Here is a 26,850-nt window from a genome sequence, read left to right as displayed (position 1 = left end):
TCCCTCTCTGGGTACAGCTCACGCTGGACCATCAGAGCCTCTACCAGCACATTATGTTAATCTCCAGTGAGAAACTGATCCTGGGGCCTGGATCTGAAACACAGCACTAGCTTTATGAAAGCAAGCATGAGTGAGCCCAGATGTCAGAGACAGCAGGGATGGAAACCCATGGTGGCTCTCAGCCTCTGCCATTTCCTTACCTGAGCACAATGCCTGACCCTGAGCAAAAACTAGGAGAGAGATAAAGACTTGGAAGAGGACTCAAAAGAGAGCCAGACACAGAGATGATGAAATGGTTTCTAGATATGTCTTGCAGTAGGAATTATTAAACTTGAAAAAGAGAAAGCTGAAGGCTTTACATCAAAAATGCTGACAAGCTGTTTTTTCATCTCTGAGTACAAACCAAGTAGATTGGGAGGTAAAGTATAGTAGGAAGGATTTGGGAGTTGTAGACATCAAGGTGGGTTGTAGGAGAGGCTTGTGGGTGCCATGTGACTCCTGGGTCTGCCATTTCTAGGACTGATCTGTACCAAATCTCCTTTAACCCTTAGAAATAGAACCAGTATGCTACCTGCTGAAATAGTAGACCAGCTTCCCTCAAGCAGGCTGTGTTTCATCAGGAGGCTTACCTGGCTATCCTAGGCAGGGCGAATCCCTGTTCAAGGGCCACTGTATGAGACTTGGTCCCCTAACCATCCCTAAAGCAAGGACAGAACCTATGTAGCCAGAGTCTGTGTGACCTGGGACCTGACAGCTCAGTTTCTGGGCTCCAGGATCCTAATTCGTGGCCAGTGGGTTCACCCATTTCCGTTTACAACACCTGATGGGGTTCTTGAACTTGGAACTTTGGAAACCACAAAAGGATCTGTTTAAGGGGCTAGGGAGGAAAGCAGCAGTAGGGTGAACACTGCCGTTTACTTAACAATTAACTTGGACCTATATAGAACTAAATATATGATGTGTACCACAGATTGATTTTTGTTTAACTACTAATCCCTCCTTACTAGGGATTGGAAAAATCTTCTGGCCAGGGGTGGCTAGAGGCAAAGTCTCAATCCTGGTCCTGGTCTTCGACATCCTCTCCTTGGGTTCCACACTGGTCTTCACCTGAACGTCGTTTTCTGCTGGTAGTAATGTCTCTAGCAGTATGCTGGCTGCAGGGCTCCTCAGACTCCCTCTGCATTACCTAAGTCCACTTTCGAGGGCTTTCTGCCTTACCTGCCTCCGCTGCTGCCGCCGCCACCGCCACTGCTGCTGCTGCCGCTGCTGCTGCTGCTCCACCCATAGCGTCCAGCTCTCCCTGTCTCCTTGCCCTTGCACAGCCATGCATTGCTCTGCACTGCTGAGTGGGAGACACTTCTCTCAGCCTCCTCAGGACACCCACAGCAGTTACTTTTTACCCATTGCACTTGGCCCCAAAGCACCTCCTCACCCCGGCTGGGCACTCTCCTCTGCTCCCCTGAGTGCTGGATGAGCTCACCTGCACTCTTCTCTCCTGCTTCCTGGGTCCCTGCCTCTCAAAACTGTGATCTCTCAGATCCACCTAGCCCTGAGGGCCGGCCATAAGCATCCTGGCTGCCTGAGTCTCTTTGGGCCAGCGGCCCTGGGGATAGGGATTGCCCAGGTCCTGCTCCTCCTGTTGGTCTGGTTGACTACACTGGTCCCAGGCCCTCCTGCGCAGGCCAGCCTCATGCCAGTCCTGGTCTCACAATGACCATTGCATACCACAGTACAGCTGAGAATGCCCGCAGTCTGCACCGACTGGGCTTCACTCTCGGGCTTCTCTGCCCTCAGCCCAGTCTCTCCTCAGCTGGACAAGGCCTTCATCCTGCCTTCAGGATGCCCGTGACCATGAACAACTTGCTTTCAGGCAGAGCTTCACTGCTCCAGGGAGGCTCTCTCCTTAGGACATTTTTCTCCATCCCCCTTTCCCACTCCAGCTTCTTAGATGACCCCTCTACTGTATCTTACAGACAATTTAATCCAACAAACTTGTATTAAGCCCTTATTATATGTCAAGCACAGGGTCAGGAGCTAAGAATACAGTTCAGAAGACAAGATGGTGAGGATGAAATTCCTTCCTCATTGTACATCCAAAACTGTCCATAACAGAAGGGCCTTGTGGCATTTTTTAGAATCCTCTCACTTCTGCCAAACTACATGTGGACCATAGGAAAACCACCTAACACATGTCCAGCTCTTTTAGTACAGGTCTAATACTTTATGCCATCTTATTTCAGACAACTGAGGCCCAATTGAGCACGTCTAATAATACTGTATGATAAGATGTTGTGGTCCAACTTTAAAGCTAGAGGATGATGGTAAAGACATTAAACTAGAAAGAAATTAATAACCTAGCTTCTCATAAAATAGTAATAGATTATGTTCTTATAGTGCTGTATATTTTGCCAGGCGTTATGACTCCTTACCTAATCCTTGTAACCCTATGAGCTGGAGATCAGTATCTAGTTTTGTAGATGGAGAAACCAAGGCTTAACATAATTGTGACTCGATTAAGGCTTTACAGCCAATTGAAAGTGAGGTGTGAAGTTGAACTGTGTTGATTTTTAAATTTTTATTCTTTTACAATAAATCCCCACTTCCTTTCACTGTACCACCCTAGAAGAGGTAACCCTGGGAATCCTTAAGATGGTTCACCTTATCCATAGTAGTACAATGTAAAGCCTCATTTTTTCTTAACATTCAGAAAAATCTATAATTCAGTCAAACCTAAGAAAAGCTGTAGAATTTATTTCTCATGAAAATAAAGCTATGGCTCAGAAAATAATCTGTGCCCCTAAAGCTGAAACTGTAATAGCCCCAGTGTGTAATCAGAGCTTAATGTGATGGTTTTAGATTTTAACTTTATTCTGATGTATCCATTTGTAGCATGAAAAAGTTAATAGTAGCAGAATATTTGTAGTTTTGCTTTTGCCCACAGCGGAAGAGGTCATCATCAAGAGGCAGCGTACAGTCCTGTTAGGAATCCATACTTTAAAACAAGAGCCAGGTTCTGAACCAGAGACTATTTTGTGAAATCAGTTAGCTCTCTTGAGATGGGTTCTGGGGTCACTGCACTCTTCCTAAACCCTTAGATTTTTGTACAAAATGACTCAGATGCTTGCCTCTGTGTGCCTTTTAAGTTTGCAAACCAGAATAGATATCTGCCTCTTATACACTTGGGTCAAATGAGTTTCTATTCCTTGAGGATAATAACCTGAGATTAATTATTGGCCATAGCCAAGCCATAGAATCAATTTATCTCCACAAATGTTAGATTAATGTTACTTTGACTATCTGAATCTAGCATGCTTTCAGTGATCTTTCTAGAGCATGCTCTTTCTCTCCCTGTCCATATCTGTCCCTGTTTCTCTCTCTCTCTCTCTACACACATACACACACTCTCTCTCTCTCTCTCTCTGCCTCTCCCCCTCTCTCTCACTCTCTGTCTCTCTCTCTGTCCCTGTCTCTCTCTCCGAATCCCAGAGAGATTCGGAGAGAAATATTTGCCCATGAACATTAAAAAATGTGTGCCTCATCCTGAGTCAGAAAGGAAGAGGGTTTAGAGTTCATCTTTAAGTCACCTATTAACTGCCTGAGAGAGGGGAATCCTTGTGAGCAATTCCATTTCCTGTCCCTGAAGTAACTCTGAACCTCAGCCAGGCTACCACAGCACCAAAAGTGACACCCACTTGAGACCCGTAAGTAGTGCAGAGTATGGCCCAAAGACCTTCAAGAACAAGCGAGGAAATGTGTGGTGAGTCTGCTGAAAATATGAGGCTGACTAGGCAGGAAAATCTCAATCAGGATTTGAGGCATCTTAGAATTTTTGAAAGTACAATAATAAAGTATAGAAATAGAAAAAGCTACAAAAAGGAGGAGAAAGCAAATATGCTAACCACAGGGCTACTTTAGTTACTGTGATAAACATTAAATTTGGCTCTGAACTTCCTGACAACCAGGGCAAAAAAAAGGAAATCAAGGAATATAACCTGATTCGTAGACATAAGAGGCATTTGGCAATGTGAGGAACATGGCCACCATTGACGGTTTTATGCAGTGAGTGCAGTCTATGGATATAGACCAAGGGTGTGAATGCAGTGCAGAGTTGGGCAATCTGCAGGAAGCTAAACTAATGTTCCAAGCAGTTTGTTTTCTGCTGTTGTAATGTGATAGCTGGAATGGAAAACATGATAAGGACTGGGTAGCTGGCAGGCTGGGCCACTGAGTGCAGAAAAAAACCATTTCATGCCCAGGGTGTCATTCTCTACTTCATCTGTGGGTTCCGTTCAGCATCCAGGCTGGGTGGACTTCCATCTAGCACTTAGAGTAGCTTTGGGGATAGAAGCAAATAGGATTCTTTCCCATCTCAGTTGCCCAGAAGCAGGCTATGGGATGGGTATATGTGTGTGACCGGGAGTAGGGGTGATGAGAAAACCTTGTCTCAGCTGACCCTGTATTCACCTGATCTATGAGCGTAGGAAGGAAGGAAAAAAGGCCTAAGATAATACTGACATAAAGGATATTTCTAAGTGAAGATCCCTGTTAGCTTGCTTGAGCTATATATGGACTTTGTCATAATGTTTGTTCCTTGCTTAAGTCTTCAGCCACAAAAGGATTGGCAAAGAAATTGCCAGTTACCTCTTTCAAAAATTAACATATGCAAGCTTAAAGAGCTTTCTTACCAGAAGAATCAGAGCCTAGGACTTTAAGAGTTAAAAAACTTTGATGGATAAATACAATGTACCAGTCTCCCTCAACCCACAAGAAGATGCTGTGTGACTAAAATTCAGAAATATAATCCTAGTGAAAGCCAACCTTGCACTAAAAAAAGAAAGAACCTTTCATGTCAAATTTGTCTCTTACATGCCTGTATATACAAAGAGGCTAAGAGAGTCCCTTCAGCCAAGAGAGTAGAGTGCTCTGTAGATGAACCTGCCTTAAAAGACAAGATAAATTCTGTGCAAATTATATCTACTATTTTTACATTTTAATTTTTTCATAAGGGCAGTTTATGCTGGGTGCCATATTGGGCATGAGTGAGACAGCTGAACAAGACACAGTCCCTCCCTTCAAGGAGGGTACCCGCTAGTCCCTGGGGTCTTGGGTTTCCCACGTGATGGGTACTTCAGGAGCACATGGGAGGGTCTCAGAGCTCACAAAGGACTTCCCAAAGAAAAGAGCATCAGTACTGAGTTCTGAAGGATTACTCAGCCAAGCAAAAGAGCAAGTGAGGAAGGGGAAGAGAGGATGGGAGGTTCAGGCAGAGGGAGTAGTAAATCAAAAGGCCAGGAAGCCAGAGAGAGTCTGGCCCTTTCTGGAACTGAAAGTAGTTCAGGAAGGCTGGTCCATGGAGCCAAAGGAGCAGAGAGAAAGGCTGAAGAGGTTAAGCATAGGCATGCTTGTGAGGGAGAGAGGTGACATTCATGCTGAGGAGTATACGTTTTATCCTGAGGCCAAGAGGGAACTGTTGCATTCTGAGCAGGGGAGCCATGGGTTTTGAATTTCAGAAAGATCATTCCAGTAGCAGGGTAGAGTATGGATTGGAAAGCAGCAAAACCAGAGGCAGGGCAACCAGTCTAATTACTATTACAATAAGCTGGGCAAAAGATGGAGCAATAGGAATAGCGTGAAGCAAGCAAATTTAAAGACCATTTAGAAAGAAAAATATGTGGGGAGCAGGATAGTTAAATTCTTGTGTAAGTGACAGCAAGATATTTACCACAGCGCATATGAATTAATCACATGTCAGTCACTTGTGAATTGGGTACCTGTATGTGTTGGGTTTTGTTCCTTGGAAGGGAGTTTGTAACCTCCAAGATAATCATATCCTCCTGGGGAGGAGCTGAAACAGTAATCCCTTAGCAGAATCAACTCCCGCAGCGTCTGATTGCAGCGTTGCAGTATGTCTATCCAAACTAGTAGCTGGCATTTAGAGGTTTTCAATGCCTTAGAAGGGAACTGAAAGGGATCTCAGAGGCCCTTCTGTCTTTGAGTGCAGCATTTTCTCATGGGTCTATACATTGCCCACAGCCACACAGTGTCTTTAGCGACAGGACTAAGACACAAAGTCTAGGGCTCCTAACTCCAGCCCTGGGCAAGGTTCCCCCTTCCCCAGGAGTCCCAGGGGGCTTTTCTGCAGAGCAACACACAGTTACAGTGGACAGATTTGCTAGCAATCCTTGGCTAGCAATTTGAAATTTGAAATGTGAGGGAGTGGCCTCCAGATTAGTGGTAAAACCAGCCGGCAGGTCCAAGTCTCCCCTTAAATGCATTTCCTGTTGATTAAAATTCAGGCTAAAACTAATAGCCAGGTTTAAATGAACATTAACCAACATAATCAGTGTTAACTTTTATGAAGAAAAATAGATTGATTCGTGAGTCATAAGAAAAATGTCCAGTTTGCCAACTTTTATTTTCTGATGGCTATTGTCCATCCTTTAGGAAAAAAGTAATATAAGTTATGTATAAAGTTGGTAAATTTAATAATACCTTGCCAAAAATTTGAGCCAAGAGCTTGGAATTTTCAGTTGTATAAAAATTTTTATAGACTCATTTGAAAGTTACATTAGTTATTTCTTCTTTTAAGTCGGGATTTTTTTTTTTTTTTTCTTAACACAGGCACTGAAGGTCCTGAGAACTGCAGAGTTTGCTCCTTTTGTTGTTTTCATTGCTGCACCAACTATTACTCCAGGTTTAAATGAGGTAAGAATCAATCTGTTTTTCCCCAAATAAGCTGTAAGGATCAAGCCTTACTCCCCAGCACAGTCAGAAGCGTGTCAGTCTACATTTGCAGCAAGGCTGCTCTGATGAAATGGGATGTGGAATAGAATGCTACATGGGACAGTCTTATCAGTAAGCTGACTTCTAAAATCTGAGGACAAACACCCTCACTCCCACCAGGACCGAGGCATCCCAGGTGTCTCACAACCTCCAGGGCTGCCAGCCTATTCCCTCTCCGGATAGGGATTGTGTGGCCCCTGGAGCAGAACCTTTGTGGAATTTCTCTCCAGGCCCCTGAAGACTACCAAACCTAGAAATCAGCTCTGTCCACTGTCAAGCCAGCTCAAGTCAGAAACTGCCACAGACATGGTGCTCATGAGACTTGGCTGCCGACTTAGAAGGTTTTCCATTGCTGAGCAGATCAAAGGGTAGTTACCATGTGTCTGCTAAGTGTAGCAGTGCCTATCTTCTGTAGGTTCCTTAGTTAAGGGGAGACTCTTATACAAAGTTATCCTGAAGACCATTGCTTTCACAGCTTCTAGAAATCATCAGAGGACTCTTGATTGACTCTGTTCAGTCAACACTGACCTAAACTCACTCAAGCTTAAAATCTAGTTAAATCATGGCTTGGAAATTTTCCCTTTGTGTACCTTTAAGGAAGATTCAGGATTTTGATTTACCTATGTTACTCATATTTTCCGTCATTATGTTTTTGTCATTTCATCTGCAAGAGGTATATTCCTTTGTAAAATTCTACCTTCCCATCTTATTTAATACATAAGCATGTTTGAAACTCCACATTGTGGTTAGCTTTTATCCTTCAGTTGCCATGTATTTTTCTTGAATCATCATCTTTGCTTTGTTTTTGTTTTGCCTGTTTTCCTGCCCTTTTACTAATTTTCCATAGCTGCCAAAATGGTGCAGAAAATTGCCTGTAAGTACCAGCTAGGAGGTGGTGAAATACAGCCGTGTTTCTTTTAATAGATTTAGAATGTAGACACTTTGTTCCCACAAATCCTTGCTTTTGCTGTTAGAATAAAGGCATTTTGTTTTCACTGAGTTAAACCCTGCTCACGTGTGAGTCAAGCACACAGACAAGCTGTTGTCGAGGAAGAGACTGACAAATATAGCTTCGTCTTAAAAGATTCTTAAGAGGGAGCTTTATTTTTCTGTAAAGAGACCTACATTAAAAATGTGATACTTTCAGCCATAAATTTTCTTGAATATTTTCATCAGCCCAGCTTGCTGAGCAAATCATAAACTCTGCTAGTGGTTTTTGAAGCTCAGGACTATATATTCAAATAGAATCCCGTGTGCCAGAGAGTGATGTTGTAGGAATTGTTCCTTTTCATCCTGGTAGGAAGCACTCCTGTCTTTGGGTGAATGCACATTTGCTAAAATGGCGTTTTTTGCATTGTGTTGATTATAAAGTAAAGCCACAGTGAAAATACTATGCTTTTTAAGTGCAAGCCGAACTAGAAGGTGATGATTAACTGGGGTCTTATCTACACTGTAGTACTTAACACTAACATTCAAAGCATGCCCTGTCCTGCTTTGAAATGCCAGTAAAAGAGGACAAAACAGGTAGGATATTCTTGGTTCAGAGTGCCCTGAGAGAAAAGATTGAGTTCCTGTCTGCTGTGGTGTCTGCGCATGCCCACTGCAGTGCCAGGACAGAATCAAGCAAGTCTCTTTATCTCACTTCTAGTCCCCTTTCTTGAGAGCTGTACCCAGAGAGCTGAGGCTTGCCTGGACCTCCCAGCAGCCTCCCAGGAAAGGTCTCTTGCCAATAACAGAGGGGCTTTAGAGAAGAGGAGAGGAGGGGAGGGGCCCTAAGCCAGTACTGGGCACTACGGCTCCTAGGTCCTTGAAGGTACCGCATCTTTTATTTTCTCTGGAGATCTGTCTCTGTCACCCAGGGCCCCAATTTCCTGGAAGAACTGCTCAGTCTCTTGATTTTAGATTTAATACTTGTAAAACCCTATAATGACTGGCACTAGTCAGACAAGTGCTTGTTCTTTTGACAGCATTTATTAAGCACTTACTATGTGTAAGGCACTATGCCTAATGCTGGGGCACAGCAATTACAGGGCACACAAGACAGGTTTATGCCCTAGCTGGAGAGATAGCCACTAATCAAATAAAGAGGTATTTCATTATCTCTATGTATATTTAAGACTCAGCCCAAGAGCTCGCCCACCTAGTGTTTGGCAGGTAGGGGGTGGTTAATTTGACTCACAAAGTTCCCTAGTGTCAAGGTTGAACTTGCCCTTTGGGAGTTCAGCATGACAAATATGACTTGCGAAGATATAGAGGCAGACTTCTTTCTGGTGGCTCTTAAGAGACCCCTGTCTTGAAAGAACTGCCACTCTGTAGCAGAAGCTATACTTGCATGACAAAGCTGGGACCCTAAACTCCCTCCTCCTGTTGGATCCGTCTTACAAGAGTTCTTAAAATCTATGGCAAGCTGCAGCTTAGGGAACATCCTTTGTTGCAGCAAACCTCCCTAGAGTTCAGTACTCCCTAGAGTTCTCTTCCTTCTGTTTTTTTCATGAGAGATATGAGGACCTACGAACAGTGACATTTGTCTAGCCACTTCTAATGCAGACCAATTTGGGGGGATTCATCAGATGCCAGGTGCTGTTTATTGGGGAAACAGCCTTATTCCAGCCATTATTTGTAACACTCAAAGAGCTTTTGCCTCTGGCATCAGCTGCTATTGAGTGAGGGCCATTATATGTAATTGAATTCCTAGAACGTGTGGCACCTTTAAGTAGAAGAGGAAAAAATACAACTTAATTTGTCATCCAAGGGCAGGGACTTGTTGGTGCAAACACAGCTGGGCCCTGAGGCCTGGCTCCAGTGAGTGTGGAGGACCAAGGGGAGGGGGGCAAAGAGCTCCAGCCTTGCCACCGTAGCCCTCTCGCCAATTGGGAGAGTGGCTTGAGGCTAGGGCGGGGGGCTTCCTGCTGGCCTGTTTGGGCCACCATAGCCACTGTAACCCACACCTGGCATGGCCCTACCAAGCCTGACTCTGGGGACAGGCACAGCTAGGCCTGAGTGGGGGTGGCGTGTTTCCTGAAGAGTATCTGTTTTCTCTGGTTCGTCTGCTTTGTCATGGACCCTCTGTTGCATGTTGAGCAATCACTGTCTCCTCTGTCATGGAGCGGACTTGGCCTCATGCTGGCATATGGCATATCAGGGTCTGGCCTTGACTGTTTCTGACACTGGGATGAACAAAAATGTGAAAAGAGAACGAATCCAACTGATTTCTCTCTTCTGTTTGCTTTTCCCTCCTCTCATGCCCACCCCTACCTCCATCTCATCACCATTTAGGATGAATCTCTTCAGCGTCTGCAGAAGGAGTCTGACATCTTACAGAGAACATATGCACACTACTTCGATCTCACAATTATCAACAATGAAATTGATGAGACAATCAGACATCTGGAGGAAGCTGTTGAGCTCGTGTGCACAGCCCCACAGTGGGTCCCTGTCTCCTGGGTCTATTAGGCCTCTCCCCAGATATCTGAGCATAACTGGGAGCACCTCATTTGTGGAAAAGCCTCTTTGTTATCGGCCTTGTGTCAGCAGGTCATGATCCCTAGAGACTACCTAGTTGTAGTGTGACCTACATTTATAATTATTGTCATGTCCGAATAGATAGGAGGAGAAAAACAATTACACACTAATTTAAAGAGACAGTATCTTTTTTAATCAGTTCTCCTAAACTTTAATAAAATGTATCTTTAAATGTATGTATTATTCAATCCTTTGGAATGTTATATTTTTGGAAATCATAGCTTTTTATTTCCAAGGCCCCTAAAAACTGCACAAAATAGATGCTGCTTTCTATAATCTATTTTAATAATAATAAACAATGATTCTGTTACCTTGACTGGGGGTGGAACACTACATTCTTTTTAGAGTCTGATTTTATGGATTGGAATATTGGGATATCTTTCTTTCCTTTATTTATTTGAAATAATTAGTGTAGTGATTACAAAACAGTCATAAATTTTTAAAGGCCTTTTTTCTTTTTTTTTTTTTTTTTTTAGCATAGTATTTTTTTTTAAGTCCTTTATGTAACATCCAGATAATGTGATACTGTCTCTTTGAAGCACCCTGTAAACCTTTTAGAGATTTGAAGTTGGGTCTTGACTCTTAATGCATGTGGACAGTCGCGAGCGTTTATGCTGTCGGTGTGTCTGTGTTGGACAAAACAATCTGTAATCTACAGCAAAGTACATTCTACATTCCGTTCATGGGGCACACCCAGGGGAATAAGAATAAAATGCTATTATGACTAAGTTGTAAACCTATGCACATCCCTTGCATTTTGGGCAACTTTATAAAAAAAAAAGAAACTGATTTTTATTAACAATAATCATGTAGTGAAATGTGTTTGTAATTTTGTCTCAATTTAATTTGTTGTAAGGTGGGGTGGGGGGAATTGCTGGTTTCACCATTTCAGATCTGTGTTGTCTAAGAGTATTAACGTTTTAATTAAGCAAAGAAATGAGGATTTTTAATCTGTATGTAATTGTTTTAAAGCACCCATTTTAAGAGAAAATACTGTGCAATGAAGAAACCAGTTTAGGCATTTGCTATAAACTGAAATATTCCAAAAGAATCATCTATAACAGCCCTGTAAATTCCTTTAAAATGATAACTAACAGGACAGTTTGACCAATTTTTTTTAAATATACTTCCTTTTATGTGTTCAATAATTAAATGCCTTTGGGTCCTTCATTTCATTATAGATTTGTTCAGGCTTCCAAGCTGATAATCTTTACAATTGTATAATTTGTTTAGATGCTCATTGAACCTTTGAAGGCCCAGGAGTGAGTATCAGTTGGCAGGGTGACAAAGTAGCCTGCCAGAGCACAGCTGGACCACGTCTGACTCACACAGAGCCATGCGCCCAAGGGCCACGGGTGTACTGGAGGCCACCTGTGGTCTCTCCTTCCTCTTGCTGTATCCCTTGGCACAGGGGAATCATCTGTCCTTGTTGCTTTAGAGACATTAACCATCTCATAACCCTTCCATGAAGTCACATTCTTCCAATACAGGAGATTCGGGCTGGGGTTCTCAGAATCTTTGCCAGAGGTCAGTAGAATGTTTTTCATTAGCATGTGAGGGTGTGAAGTGCTTATATTAACCTGTGATCCTTGAAAACATACCATCATTTTTTGCTTCTTGTAGGTTAGATGGCCTTGTCACTTTGTGCCTTGGCAGGATGTGCAGGGTGTGTTCTGAGCTGAACAGCTTCTCTTAAAGGACCAAACAGAGAAGGCATTAGTATACTTCTTTTACGTTGTCAACACCCTACCCGCCTCCGCCCCCCACCGCCTATTATTAAATGGTGGCGATTTTTTTTTTTCTGATGTTGTTCTTTGCCAGTGACCAGATGAGTCTGCAACTTACTAACAAGGTATTGAGTGAACTACTTCTGTTTGGGCCCCACAGTGGGGTGACCAAGCCACCAAACCAGAGATAAGCTCAACAGTGGTCTCACACCAGAAAGAGAGAGAAACCTTCAAAGAGTTGGGTAGGGCTGTGTTAGAACTGATTCGAATCTGATAGATGCCAAGGCCAGACAGTCATTCCTGGTATGGTACTGACCACAATTCGGGCTCTTAGTGTGAAGGTGCGCACTCTACCTCTTTTCTGGTGAAGCACAAAGACAACTACAACTAACACATGGGAAACAGAAACTTCCCTCCCTCTAGTGGAAACCCCCACGCCCCCACTTGCCCTTTGAGCCCACATCTCCCGAGATGCTGATGATGCCTGTCTTAAGCCATCTGCCATATTTATAAAGGTGGATTAAGCAGAGGAGGAGAAAAGCAATGCCAACTTAAATGTCTGTGGCCCCAGAATTCACAAGCACTGTAGCACTCATCCTCAGTGGCTTTATACGTCCTCTGAGAAGCACACAGGCAGGCATCATTCTTGCCATCATTCCGATGGTGAAATCCCTGCATGCAGAACTCATTGACTTCTCAAAGATGTTACCTGTTCCATTCCACTAATACATGTCTTCTCTAAAGCAGTGTCTTTATGACCTAGCTGCATATACTTACATTTCTGAATTCAGAGTAATTTCAGTACATTGCTGCTGCTGCTGCTGCTGCTGCTACTGCTACTGCTGCTACTGCTACATTACAGTTGTCCACTAAGCAATCAGAGAAAATTGCTAAAAGCTTCTTTACTGCTTCCATTCCATCAGCAGAACCTTTTTTTTTCTTTCTTTCTTTTAAAGACCAGAATGAATGTTTAGAGTACTAAATCTTATTAGTGGTCAATTGAAGTAGTGGAGAGCCACATTTTGAAGGTTCTCTCCCCCACCCAACTCCATTCCCCACAGCAAGAAAGGGAGTGTTTTTATATGTTGAATTCTTTGTTAAAAAGATGAAATGTCCTGATTTTCCAGTCACAAGACAGTAATTACTTTGCACATACAGCATATCCCATTTTAATGCTAAAAAGGGAAATGTCACTCAATTTAATTCATCTGGAAGTTTCCCAGTGTCAAGATAACATTGTAGCCTTTTTAAATGCAATTAAATGTATCTCTTGTCAGGTGAGATGATTTAAAATCTGCTCAGAGAGGAAAAGAAATGGTTGACCTACTTCTTGCTATTTGCATTCAGAAGGCATCGTCCCAGCCCATCCTATTGGTGGCAGAATATCTAAAGATGTCGCAAAGTCCCCCACTGCAGTAGAAATGCAGGAGGTGTTCCTGTTCCCCGTCCAATTCCTTCTTAGGCTGCTAGAGACAGCCAGTGGGCCAAGCCTTCCCCTGTGCTCCAGGCAGGCCTGGGCTGCAGCTAGTGTTATCTTTTTACAGCCTTTGATCTGATCGCTGCAGAGTTCTTTTGTTTTTAAATCACTTGTGTTTGTCTCTTCATTAAGGCTTCAAGTTTATTTCTTGAAAAAGTTTAGTCAATTGAACCACCCTCCAGGAAGATTCCCAGCGTGGAAACTGCCCCTGAAAAACAAGGCAGCCCAAAGCCATTTCTCTTTTGTCCCCCACTGATGTCATGTCCTTTTTTTTTTCATTTCAGGCCAGTTTCTTAACTTGGGGCAAAGAGAATGTGTTGCTAAAGCTACCAAGAAAACTGCTTGATTAACAAATTCTTAATAGAAATGCCTCCCACACTGTCTCTTTGGAAAGAGAAGGCACCTTGGAATCGGCATTCCAAAACCAAGCTCCTTGTCATCCTCATCCCTCCTCCTTCTTGCTTCCTATTATCAAACTCGTGTGTGTTTCTTGTTTTCTCAGAACTGAACACAGCCTCCTAATTCCATCCTCTTGACTAGGGCTTACAATACTGAGAGCGATTACAGCCTGTAATAAGTTAAAGGTCCCTGAGCGTGGCTTTCTTGTTCTGCGCCTCTAATTAATTCTTCTATTAAAAGATGCTTTCCTTCTCACTGCAGCTTACAGAAAGGCTACAAGCTTTAATCACAGATCATTTCATTTGCCAGAGCCTTTCCTTTTCTAACTCCTTTAGAAATAAGATTTCCCTCTCTGTTTGGAATCTCTGGATACAGGACTCTCCTCCAAGCTCATGGCTTGATTGGCTTTGCCTGTGCACACACACATCAGTTTGCCTTAAACTTGGAGCTATGGGGAGTCCCAGATTTTCCAGCTTAGTGGGTGAAGTTTAGCTGTCACATACATCCAGGAAGTGGGGGAAAAGGGAAAAAAAGAGGATATTCACCACCATGTTCCCATCCGGTCTTTCCCCTGCCTTGCTTTGTGCAGCAGGTGGGCAGACAGAGCCCACAGAAACAGAAGTAGAAAGAGGGCCGCACCATCTCTGGGGCCAGCACTCCTAAGTCTTAGCTCTTTGTGGGGATAGAAAATCCTGAGCTCCCACCACCTCTCGTCTGACCCTCCATCAACTCCCTCGAACCTGTGCAAATGGACTGAGCAAAAGAAAATGGAAAGAGATGTTTGTCACCACACAGGAGACCTCCTTTCTGGCCCCAAGCACAACTCCATCTCTGCGTATGCTCAGAAACTCAGAATTTAGCTACTACTTATGTGTTAGCTCCATTCTCTCTGGTGTGTGACTGAGAGAACACGCCAGTGTTCTTACTGACAGAGGCTTAGGGGTGACCCTCTCTGGACCCAGAGGAAGTACAACCTCTGTAGCGGGAATTGTCCTTGGGAACAGAAACAGGCATTCCTCCACAGTGAGTGGCTCCCCCTATTTTTTTTTTATTTGGAAGAGACCAAGAATTGGGGGAATTGATTTCCAGTCTTAGCTGTTTCCCGGAATGTCATCTGTGCAGGCAGGTAGGCGGCTGCCGGGTGCAGCAGGCAGCGTGACTGATGTGAAGGCCGCCCAATCCTCACGTGCTAAGACCCGAGTATCGTGTTTAATTGCAGTGTAGGCACGTCGCCATTCAAACTCAGTTCTGGGGTGGTTTTGCATAAAGTTTTGCCAACATGTTCTTTTTTCTGTATGTATTATTGCCTTTTTATAAAAGGTGTTGAAGTATTGTCTCAGTGATGAAAAGAGAGAGATGTTAATGGTTGTTGTATATTTCACCGTATCCAATTGTAAGTATTTGCAGGGTACAGCAGAGCCTTAGCTTGCAAGAGCGTTTGTGCAGGAGGTGTCCCTCAACACCCAGGAGCCGAAGGGATTGGAAAGGTTTGGATTCTTTGTAAATGTCCTGCTTTTCTTTCTCTCTGTGTGTATCTATTTACATGCCTTAGCACACGCCCTCCCATCCTGATCCCTTTGCCCTGTCGCCGGAACAACCAGAATGCTGGTGCGCTGCCGGCACAGTACAAGTTGATGAAACCCTAATCAGTTATCTTGTGTGACAGGGGAAGAAGAGAAACTCCATAGTATTCCTTGTAGAATATACATACCTGTAGGATGCTGTGTAATGGGAAACCATAGAATTGGGCTTTTGTCATTTCAAAGTTGGAGAAATGTATGAATAAAATGTATAAAACATGAAAAGGCAGTTGTCTCCTCAGATTGCAGGCCAAACAGCTTGGGGACAAACAACAGAGGGTTAAAAGAAGAGGGATGGCCTGATGTCTAAAGGCCTCTGCAGAGTTCATCCACACAGTTAGGCCTCAGACACCTTCCCACAATGGTTGGGGTGGGGTGGGGGTGTTGCAGAGGGACAGCTCCTGGCCCTGTAAAGGAGCACGACCCAGGCTCCTGGTGCCCATCCTGCAGGTTTCAGTCTTCAGCCATGGCTGTTAACAGACGGCATCCTGCAAGCAGTTCCAGCTCAGTTGCTTGCATTTGGATGCAGGCTTAAAATAGCTTCATCTTAAAAAAAAAAGAAAAGAAAAAAGAAAAAGTCTAAGTTGTGACATCTCCTAGAAATAGAAGTCTAAATTGATTTCGGTGGTGTAGGTGCCACAGCATGGAAAATGTGGCCCTTGGTTGACATTTGCATCAAGAGCCGTGGGAGGACGCCTGCTCCAGGACTGCCGCTCCGCCCAGTGCCTTTGTGATTTCATGGTTTGATTTGGTCTCTGGCTGGAGTCTGGGACATGCTTCCTGGCGTGCCTCACTAACCTGGTTTACACACGATTCCTTCCCTGCCCTTGCCCTACGCTTTGCCCAAGCAAGGAACCATGGTGGCTTCAGAGACAACACTTGTATGTGTCACACACACCCTAGAAAGAGCCCAGGCCTGAATGAGCTTACCTGGCTCACTTTCAGAAGACACATATGAAGGAAACATAAACTACCAGTGATTATTTGCTTTACTCAAATAAATATCACGCTACAAAAATTGTATAGAAGAGTTTAGGCCACATTCAGACCCAAAATTTGAGCCCCTGGCCTTTTAGTTCAGAAAATCCTGTTACCTTTGTACAGACTTCTTACCCTAGATATACAGAGGACGGAAAGCAAAATGCTACCACCATTAAGCTCATTTTTTGAACTTCATGGTATTTAAAACACATCCAACATGGCAATATTAAGCTGGTAGAAAAATATAAACATGTCTTTTCTGTGTTTTTGCCCAATTTGCTATAACATGATAAACTGAAGAAATAACACTAGGGATCATTCCATGAACCGCTATGAACAGCACATCGTGCAGAAAGAATGCAATGAGATTGGTGCAGGGTAATAGACAGAGTTCAAGGTCACTGAAGGTTGCAAGCCCCATGAAAGGTCAGTGTTGTAGTGCAAGTAAGCCACCCAGCCACTAAAGGAAGGGATGCTCTGGGAGAGAATGTTCCAGAAAGTGGTATGTGACTTTAACAACAAGTGAGCACACACACAAGGCATGGGACCTGCAGATAAAATCCCATGGCTGTGGCACTGTCGGAAATACTGCACCCACCACACGTATTCCCTAATCTCCTCACCCATCATTACCTTTGAAGCCAGGTGCAGTGGCTCTCTCCTGTAATCCCAGCACTTTGGGAGGCCAAGGCGGGTGGATCACTTGAGGTCAGGAGTTCGAGACCAGCCTGGCCAACATGGTGAAACCCCGTCTCTACTAAAAATACAAACATTAGCTGGGCGTGGTGGCGCGTGCCTGTAATCCCAACCACTCAGGAGGCTGAAGCAGGAGAATCCCTTGAACCCGGGAGGCAGAGGTTGCAGTGAGCCGAGATTGTGCCACTGCACTCCAGCCTGGGTGACAGAGCAAGACTCCATCTCAAAAAAAAATTTAAAAATAAACCTTTCAGGCGGTGGTGCCCAGAAATGTTTTTGCCATAGATGCATTCTTAGGCAGGATCTTGAAAAGCTTCAATCTACTGCTGTTGCCCTCTTCGCTCCTCCAAAGGCAGCTTTATAACCCTCCCCCCATGGCCACTTGCCCTGCAGAGAATCTGGCTCCTTTCTGCCACCAGAATGGTCTGATGAACAACTTGAGAGTGACAGAGGGGACAGCCTGCTGGGACCTCAAAAGTGGCTTCAGGCCGGGCACAGTGGCTCATGCCTGTAATCCCAGCACTTTGGAAGGCCAAGGCAGGCGGATCACCTGCGGTCAGGAGTTTGAGACCAGCCTGGCTAACATGGAGAAACCCTCTCTCTACTAAAAATGCAAAATTAGCCGGGTGTGGTGGCACATGCCTGTAATCCCAGCTACTCAGGAGGCTGAGGCAGGGGAATCGCTTGAACCCGGGAGGCGGAGGTTGCAGTGAGCGGAGATTGCACCACTGCACTCCAGCCTGGGTGACAAGAGGGAAACTCAGTCTCAAAAAAAAAAACAAAAAAAAAGTGGCTTCGGGCCTGCAGGATGTTAAACTGAGGCCGGAGATGGGGAAATGGAGACCATGTACAAAGCAGGTGGCAGCAGCTTAGCCACACAGATCAACAGCTTACCACAGAATTTCCCTCAGAACTTTCTGGGGGTGGTGGAAATGTTCATTTCTTGTTTTCAGTGGTGGTTGCATGGGTGTATACAATGGTCAAAACACATCAGACTGAACACCTAGGATCTGTGCATTTTATTTTCTGTAAAATATGTCTCAGTTACAAAAAAGAAACAAGGAAAACCATGATCATCTTTGCAGCTGCCAAAAAAAAATCACTTCACAAAATTCAACACCCAGTTCTAATTTAAAAACAAACAAAAAACCCTTAAAAATAAGATAGGAAATATTCTTAACATATACAGAATAACTGTTTCAACCCACAGCCAACATAATCCACCTAGAAGTGACAGAACAAAAGCACTAAAATTGCCATTATTTAAAAATTAAATAACACGTGATCATCATAGAATGATTAGAAAATATGGATAAACAAACAAAAAAAAAGGGAGATTCAACCACATTCTGCTATGCAGAGCCAACTGCTATAAACATATCTATGTATATCTGTCAGGCTAGCAGGCTAGTATAAATTTATGTATGTGTGTGTGTGTGTGTGTGTGTATATATATATATATGTTTTGCTTTTTGGTTTTTTTTTTTTTCATTTTTGAGACAGGTTCTCACTCTGTTGCCCAGGCTGGAGTGCAGTAGCATAATCACAGCTCACTGTAGCCTCAACCTCCTGGACTTAAGTGACCCTCCCACCCCAGCCTCCCCAGTAGCTGGGACTACAGGCCTGTGCCACCACACCCAGCTAATTTTTGTATTTTTTGTAGAGATGGGGTTTCACCATGTCGCCCAGGCTGGTCTCAAACTCCTGGGCTCAAGTAGTCTTCCCACCTGGGCCCCCCAAAGTGCTGGGATTACAGATGTGAGCCACACCTGGCCCTATACATATTTTTAATACAGTAAGAAAGTCATACTAAACACACTGTTCTATTACATAACATATCTTCCTCCATCATAATTATTTACTATTGCTTTTATTTATTTATCTTTTTAGGGTCCCACTCTGTCACCGAGACTGCAGTGCAGTGGTGTGATCACAGCTCACTACAGCCTCAAACTCGGGCTCAAGGCATCCTCCCACTTCATCACCCCATGTAGCTGGGACTACAGGCACCACCATGCCCGGCTAATTTTTGTATTTTGTTATTATAGAGACGAGGTTTTGCCATGTTGCCCAGGCTGGTCTCAAACTCCTGGGCTCAAGCGATCTGCCAGTCTCAGACTCCCAAAATGCTACTATTGCTTTTAAAGCATTTCTCAACAACAGAACAGAGTATAACCATTGGAAAAGACACAAAATTGTCCATATTTGCTAATAATATCATTGTATACCTTGAAACACAAAAAAGGATAACTAGACAACAAGTAGCTGAGTTACAAAGCAGCTACTCGGGAGGCTGAGACAGAAAAATCACTTGAGCCCAGGAGGTGGAGGTTTCAGTGAGCTGAGATTGCGCCATTGCACTCCAGCCTGGGTGACAGAGCAAGACCCTGTCTCAAAAAGTAAATAATAAATAAATAATAAAGAGCAGATACAAAAACACCCAGAAATCAATAGCATTCTTGTATATTCACAGTAAAGTTAGAAAATTAAGTGGGGAAAGGATGCCATTCTCAACTGCAACAAGTGTTTTCAAACTAACAAATCCATGGGATCGATATGAGAAAAGGGCAAAGCTGCACTGAGAATATAAAAGATGCAAATAAACAGAGAAATGTTTTTGGATGAAAGAATTAAATGTTTTAATGGCATCAGTTCTTTCCAAATTAATGTAGGCTTAATATAATACCAAATCAAATGCCACACAATGATTTTTCTGGGCCTTTATAAAATGACTGTTCATTGGCCGGGTGCGGTGGCTCACACCTGTAATCCCAGCACTTTGGGAGGCCGAGGCAGGCAGATCACGAGGTCAGGAGTTCGAGACCAGCCTGGCCAACGTGGTGAAACCCCATCTCTACTAAAAAAAAATACAAAAATAAGCCGGGCGTGGTGGGGCACACCTGTAATTCCAGCTGCTCAGGAGGCTGAGACAGGAGAATTGCTTGAACCCAGGTGGGGGAGGTTGCAGTTAGCCGAGATTGCACCACTGCACTCCAGCCTGGGTGACAGAGCGAGACTCGGTCTCAGAAAAAAAAAAAAAAATTATGTATATATATATATATATATATGTATACCAAAATTAGTTTCAGCCCAATTAAAGAGTTAAATATTAAAATTCAGTGCTAGAAAATGAAAACAAATAGAATGAGTAGTCAGTAAAACTCTGGAAGAGGGTAACTTTTTAACCTTATGCCGAAGAAAAAAGTCAGAAAGCAATTGAAAGATTTGACCCCATGAAACCATTACAGCATTTTTTTCTTTTCTTTTTTTTTGAGACGGAGTTTTGCTCTTGTTGCCCAGGCTGGAGTGCAGTGGCGTGATCTCGGCTCACTGCAACCTCCACCTTGTGGTTTCATGCAATTCTCCCACCTCAGCCTCCAGAGTAGCTGGGATTACAGGTGCCCACCGTCACACCCGGCTAATTTTTGTATTTTTGTATTTTTAGTAGAGACGGGCTTTCACTATGTTGGCTAGGAATCTGATCTCAAACTCCTGACCTGGTGATCCGCCCGCCTCGGCCTCCCAAAATGCTGGGATTACAGGCATAAGCCACCACGCCCGGCCAAAACCATTACAGCTTTGATATGAAAACTTGTAGACCACAAACAGAAAGGAAAGGCATTTTACAGCAAATATAATACACAAAGAGTTAATATATTTATTATACAATGAAGACATAAAGTGGTTAAAAATGCTAACATTCCAACAAATGAACAAAGGACATGATGAACATTGCACAGACTATACAGAGAGCTACTATTAAAAACATTGAAAAATATCTCAATGATCAAGAAAATGTAAGTGACACAGTGGCTCGCACCTGTAATTCTAGTACTTTGGGCAGCTGAGGCAGGTGAATTGCTTGAGCCCAGGAGTTCGAGACCAGCCTGGGCAACATGTCAAAACCCCATCTCTACAAAAAGTACAAAAATTAGCCAGGCGTGGTGGCATGCGCCTGTAGTCCCAGCTACTCAGAAGGCTGAGGCGGGAGGATCACCTGAACCCGGGAAGTGGAGGTTGCAGTGAGCTGAGATCCTGCCACTGCACTCCAGCCTGGGTGACAGAATGAGACTCCGTCTCAAAATAAATAAGTAAATTTTAAAAAAATTAAAATAATAAAGGCAAACAGGACATGGTGGCACACACCTGTGGTCCCAGCTACTCAGAAGGCTGAGGCAGGAGGATCACTTGAGCCCAGGAGGTCGAGGCTGTAGAGAGCCATGATTGCGCCACTGCACTCCAGCCTGGGTGACAACAAAACCCTGTCTCTAAATAAATAAATAAAAATAAAGGCAATCAAGCTGGGTGTGGTGGCTCACGCCTGTAATCCCAGCTAGACAGGAGGATCACTTGAGGCCAGGAGTTTGAGACCAGCCTGGGCGACATAGCAAATGCTGATTAAAAAATTTTTGTAAAGAGGCAATTAGTACCATTGACTGAGCCGTCACTCTGATGTTCCGGTCACTGAGTGCTTTGCATGCCTGAGCGTACCTCCACCCTGAGTCCTCTGACCTGAGGGCTCTTAACCATAAATATTAATAAATATCCCCAAATTTAAACAGTGCTTTATGATAGGATAATCAATGAAGTTTTTCTTTATTTTACAAGTCTACTTGTAATATTTTATTTATTTATTATTATTTATTTATTTATTTATTTTGAAACAGAGTCTGATTCTGTCACCCAGGCTGGAGTGCAGTGGTGTGATCTCAGCTCACTGCAACCTCCGCCTCCTGGGTTCAAGTGATTCTCCTGCCTCAGCCTCCCGAGTAGCTGGGATTACAGGCGCCTGTCACCACGCCCGGCTAATTTTTGTATTTTTGGTAGAGATGGGGTTTTGCGATGTTGGCCAGGCCGATATTGAATTCCTGGACTCAGGTGATCTGCCCGCCTTGGCCTCCCAAAGGGCTGGGATTACAGGCCTGAGCCACCGTGCCCAGCCTCCGTACAGTTTTTAAAGTGAATCAACCTGAGCACTTCTTTTATGGCTGCCTGATGGGAGCGTAGCAGAGAGCATGGCCTGGGAATGGCTGAAGCCAGCCACTCTCCGGGTCCGCTTTCACCATGTCACTAGGCCTGGCTGCCACCATCAGGAGCCTGGGAACATTTCTGCTTCTCTGCGAGGACACCCTTCTCTAGCCAGCCAGACCTGAGAACTGGGGGCTCACAGAGTGGCAAAGAGGAAAAGGGACGAAGTCAAAGGACACCTCATAGCAAGACATGAAATTCAGTCCGAATAATTTATTCATCCCAATAAGTGCTTTGGATTTCTGCCTAAGAACTCAAGCTGTCAATTTTCAGCTGAGTGAGCTACACAGCTTGTTCATCTAAACAAACTGCAGTGGCAGAGTTGTACTAGGCTGAAAAGCATAAACATCTTAAGGGCAGAGTTGCCCAATCAGAGAACAAAATATATTAGTGAGCTTAAGTGAAGTAGTGAACACGGTGTGCAGGGCCCTAGGAACAGAATAGAGATCCCAGAAACAGAGCCTGGGCGGATGAAAAACTGAAGATGACAAAGATGGGACTTCAGGCCGGGCATGGTGGCTCACGCCTGTAATCCCAGCACTTTGAGAGGCCAAGGCGGGCAGATCACCTGAAGTCAGGAGTTTGAGACCAGCCTGGCCAACGTGGTGAAACCCAGTCTCTACTAACAACACAAAAAATTAGCTGGGCGTGGTGGTACACGCCTGTAATCCCAGCTACTCGGGAGGCCGAGACAGGAGAATCGCTTGAACCCAGAAGGCTGAGGTTGCATTGAGCTGAGATCGCATTATTGCACTCCAGAGCGAGAATTCATCTCAAAAAAAGAAAAGAAAAAGATGGGACTTCAGTGCAGTGGTGAAATCATGAACTCTTCAAGAATTATTCATATGGAAAAAGTAAAATTAGATCCCTACCTCATGATACATAAAAAATAAAATTTTAGATGGCTGAAAGATCTGTGAAAATCTTAAAATATTACATGCACATACACACATACACACACATATTGGGCTATATATATATATATATGTACATATATATATAATATAAAATATTTTTCATGACCACAGGATAAGAAAGATTTCTTTGGGTGGTTTTTGTTTTCCTTTTTTATTTTTATTTTTTGAGACAAGGTCTCATTCTGTCTCCCAGCAGGAGCTCAGTGGCACAATCATGGCTCGCTGCAGCCTCGACCTGCTAGGCTGAAGTGATTCTCCCACCAGTAGCCGGAACTACAGGAGAGCACCACCACACCTGGCAAATTTTTTTAAAGTTTTTTGTAGAGACAGGAGCTCGCTTCATTGCCCAGGTTGGTCTTGAACTCCTGGCCTCAAGCAATCCTCCTACCACAGCCTCCAAAAGAGCTGGAATTACAGGTGTGAGCCACCAGGGCCTGGTAAATTTCTTAAATAAAACTCAAAATGTGCCAGGCACAATGGCTCATGCCTTTAATTCCAGCTACTTGGGAGGCTGAGGTGGGACGATTGCTTGAGCTCAGGAGTTTGAGACCAGCCTGGCCAACACAGAGAGACACCTCAATGAAAACAATTTTTAAAAACCCACAAAATGTATAAGTTATGAAAGAAAAGGATTGATAAAGTTGAATCTCTTGAAATTGAAAACTGAAAAGTTTATTTGCAAAAATCTGCATAAACAAGCTAGGTGCTCCCAGCACTTTGGGAGGCTGTGGCAGGAGAATGGCCTGAGTCCAGGAGTTTGAGGCCGCAGTGAACTATAGATTGCACCACTGCACTCCAGCCATGGCCACAGAGTGAGACCCTGTCTTTTAACCAAAAAAAAAAAAAAAAAAAATTCCCATAAACAAACTAAAAAGATAAGCCACAGGCCTGGAGACACTAGCAGCACATGGAACTGCCATCCAGAACTTATAAAGAACTTCAAAAATTCACTTTTCTGGTGTGGTGGTACACACCTGTAATCCCAGCTACTCGGGAGGCTCAGGCAGGAGGATCGCTTGAGCCCAGGAGTTCAAGACCCACCTGAGTGACATAGCAATACTCAATCTCCAAAATTTAAAAAAAAAATTATATTTTATATTTCATGAATAGCACGCTATGTAATTTGGACCCAATCCTCATTCTTAAGACAACTAAAGCAGCTGATTGAAATATTTAAAACATCTGTTTGGAAACTTTTGCAAACTAACAAGATAGTTTGGGCCAGGATCTGGGAGAAAATTGATGTCCAAGGGAGGGAGAGAGCACTGAAGGCCACTTCTCCTCAGGTGCCATTTGCCCACTCCAGAAGAGGCAGCCTAGAAGCTGACCAGCACAGGGGTTGGGGGAAGGAATTGGAGTCGGGTGTGTCTGCTGGAGTGAGAGGGGCTAGCGTCCTTCTCTCACTTTCAGTGGGGACCCTGAAAGTTTGCCTCCTAGGAGGAAGGGTGAACCTCAAACAGGTCCTCACAGCGACTACTCACCTTCAGATCTTCTCAAGCCCTGACATTTGATTGAAGTGATCCCAGCTTGGTTGTGTCCTGGGTGCTTCCCAGAAGAAAATGTCATTCATCCCTGGAGGAAGTTAACATACTCCTAGGCCTTAAATAATGTCTACAATTTAGCAGATACAATGTGACAAATGACACAAAATAATTAGGCACATGAGGAGAAAACAGGTAAATAGATGGATACATCTGTATAAACAAATAGTAATCAGATCTTTTGGGTTTTAAATATACATAGGATTAGGCCGGGCGCGGTGGTTCACGCCTGTAATCCCAGCACTTTGGGAAGCCGAGGTAGGTGGCTCACCTGAGGTCAGGAGTTCGAGACCAGCCTGGCCGACATGGTGAAACCCCGTCTCTACCAAAAACACAAAAATTAGCCGGGCATGGTGGCATGTGCCTGTAATCCCAGCTACTCAGGAGGCTGAGGCAGGAGAATCACTTGAACCAGGGAGGTGGAGGTTGCAGTGAGCTGAGATCACACCACTGCATTCCAGCCTGGATGACAGAGCGAGACCCTGTCTCAAAAAATAGATAAATAAATAAATAAATATACATAGAATTAAAATACATGTCACACCTGTAATCCCAGCACTTTGGGAGGCCAAGCCAGGGGGATTGCTTGAGACCAGTAGTTCAAGACCAGCATGGGCAACATAGTGAGACACCGTCTCTACTAAAAATAGTAAAATAAAATTAGCCAGGCACGGTGGCACACACCTATAGTCCCAGCTACTCAGGAGGCTGAGGTGGAAGGATTGCTTGAGCCCAGGAAGTCAGGGCTGCAGTGAGCCAAGATTGTGCCACTGCACACCAGCTTGGGCAACAGAGTGAGACCCTGTCTCAAAAAAAATTTTTTTAAAGATTTAAAATACATGATAACTCTGACATGTAAGTTGCAAAGGAGGTAAATAGAGTTAATACGTCTTAAAGTATTTACATTGTCAAGGGAGAAGGGATTAGGATTAATTAATTTGGCAAGTCAAGGATGCAAGCTTAGAGCAACCACTAAAAGAAAAATGAGAATGTATAACTTCCAAGCTAAATTAAACAGGACACAAAAGCACAAACCATAAAGAAAGAGATTAATAAATTGGACTATTAAATTTGGGATGTTAAGAATTAAGATCTATTCATCAAAAGATATAATAAAAAGCTGAAAAGGCAGCCTTGGCAACATAGTGAGATCCCGTCTCTACAAAAAATAAAATTAAGCAGGCATGGTTGTGTGTGTCTGTGGCCCCAGCTACTCAGGAGGCTAAGGCAGGAGGATTGCTTGAGCCCAGGAGGTCGAGGCTACAGTGAGCTGTGATCATGCCACTGCATTCTAGCCTGGGCCACAGAGCATGACCCTCTCTCAAAAAAAAAAAAAGAAAGAAAGAAGATGAAGAAGAAGAAGCTGAAAAGGCAAACCACAGAATGGGCCTGGCATATTTTGAACAACCTCTGAAATTTGGAATTTTCTACATTATAAGTAAATCTCCTCAAAAGAAGCCACAGGCTCTCTTTCTCAGCTTCCCTTGCAGCTGACAACCAGGCATGTGTGTGATCTAGGTTCTGCCCCTGTAAGGCACCTGGATTCAGAAGAAAGCAACATGAGGAGTAAGTGTCCAATGAGGAGCTTTATAATCAGGATGGCAGTGGTGGCATCTGGCTGTCAGGGGCAGAGGTGACAGAGGTTCTGACTCCCATGCCCAGCAGCAGTGGCCATGGGGCTTCGCTGGAGGAACCCCTCAAGACAGTTTGAATTTTCTTTCTTTTTTTTTTTCTTCACTGTTGAATGTCTGGTCCATGCCAGAATTGTTTTTTTTTTTTTTCTTAAAGATGGAGTCTCGCTATATTGCCCAGGTTGGTCTCAAACTCCTGGGTTCAACCTATTCTCCTACCTCAGCTTCCTGAGTAGCTGGGACTACAGGTGCAAGCCACCATGCCCAGCTCACCCCAGGATTCTTTGATCTACCCTAATAGTTTTTTAAATTCTAAATTTAAAAAATTAAACTTGAAATACTTTGAAACAAAAAAGTTCCAAATATAGGTGGGGCACAGTGGCTCACATCTGTAATCCCAGTACTTTGTGAGGCTGAGGCAGGAGGATTGTTTGAGGCTGAGAGTTCAAGACCAGCCTGGACAACATAGTAAGACCCTGTCTCCACAAAAATAAATGAATTTTTTTTCTTTTTTTGAGATGGAGTTTCGCTCCTGTTGCCCAGGCTGGAGTGCAATGACGCTATCTTG

At 43.9% G+C, this 26,850-nt stretch overlaps 1 protein-coding gene across 20 annotated transcripts in view; it reads left to right on the top strand.

The window, feature by feature from the left end:
* Positions 1–15,713, top strand: part of CASK (calcium/calmodulin dependent serine protein kinase) — a 407,307-nt gene extending 391,594 nt beyond the window's left edge. For all 20 annotated transcript variants that reach the window (XM_034949880.4, XM_063601767.1, XM_034949879.4 and 17 more), the window contains 2 exons: positions 6,622–6,705; positions 10,060–15,713. In XM_034949880.4, the coding sequence (XP_034805771.1) occupies positions 6,622–6,705; positions 10,060–10,236 (261 nt within the window). In that variant the 3' untranslated portion in view covers positions 10,237–15,713. The remainder of the gene's footprint in view (positions 1–6,621; positions 6,706–10,059) is intronic.
* The last annotated feature ends 11,137 nt before the right edge of the window (positions 15,714–26,850 follow it).

This window comes from Pan paniscus, chromosome X (assembly GCF_029289425.2).
Source record: "Pan paniscus chromosome X, NHGRI_mPanPan1-v2.0_pri, whole genome shotgun sequence".
Taxonomy (NCBI): domain Eukaryota; kingdom Metazoa; phylum Chordata; class Mammalia; order Primates; family Hominidae; genus Pan; species Pan paniscus.
This window is presented reverse-complemented; position numbering and strand designations above follow the sequence as displayed.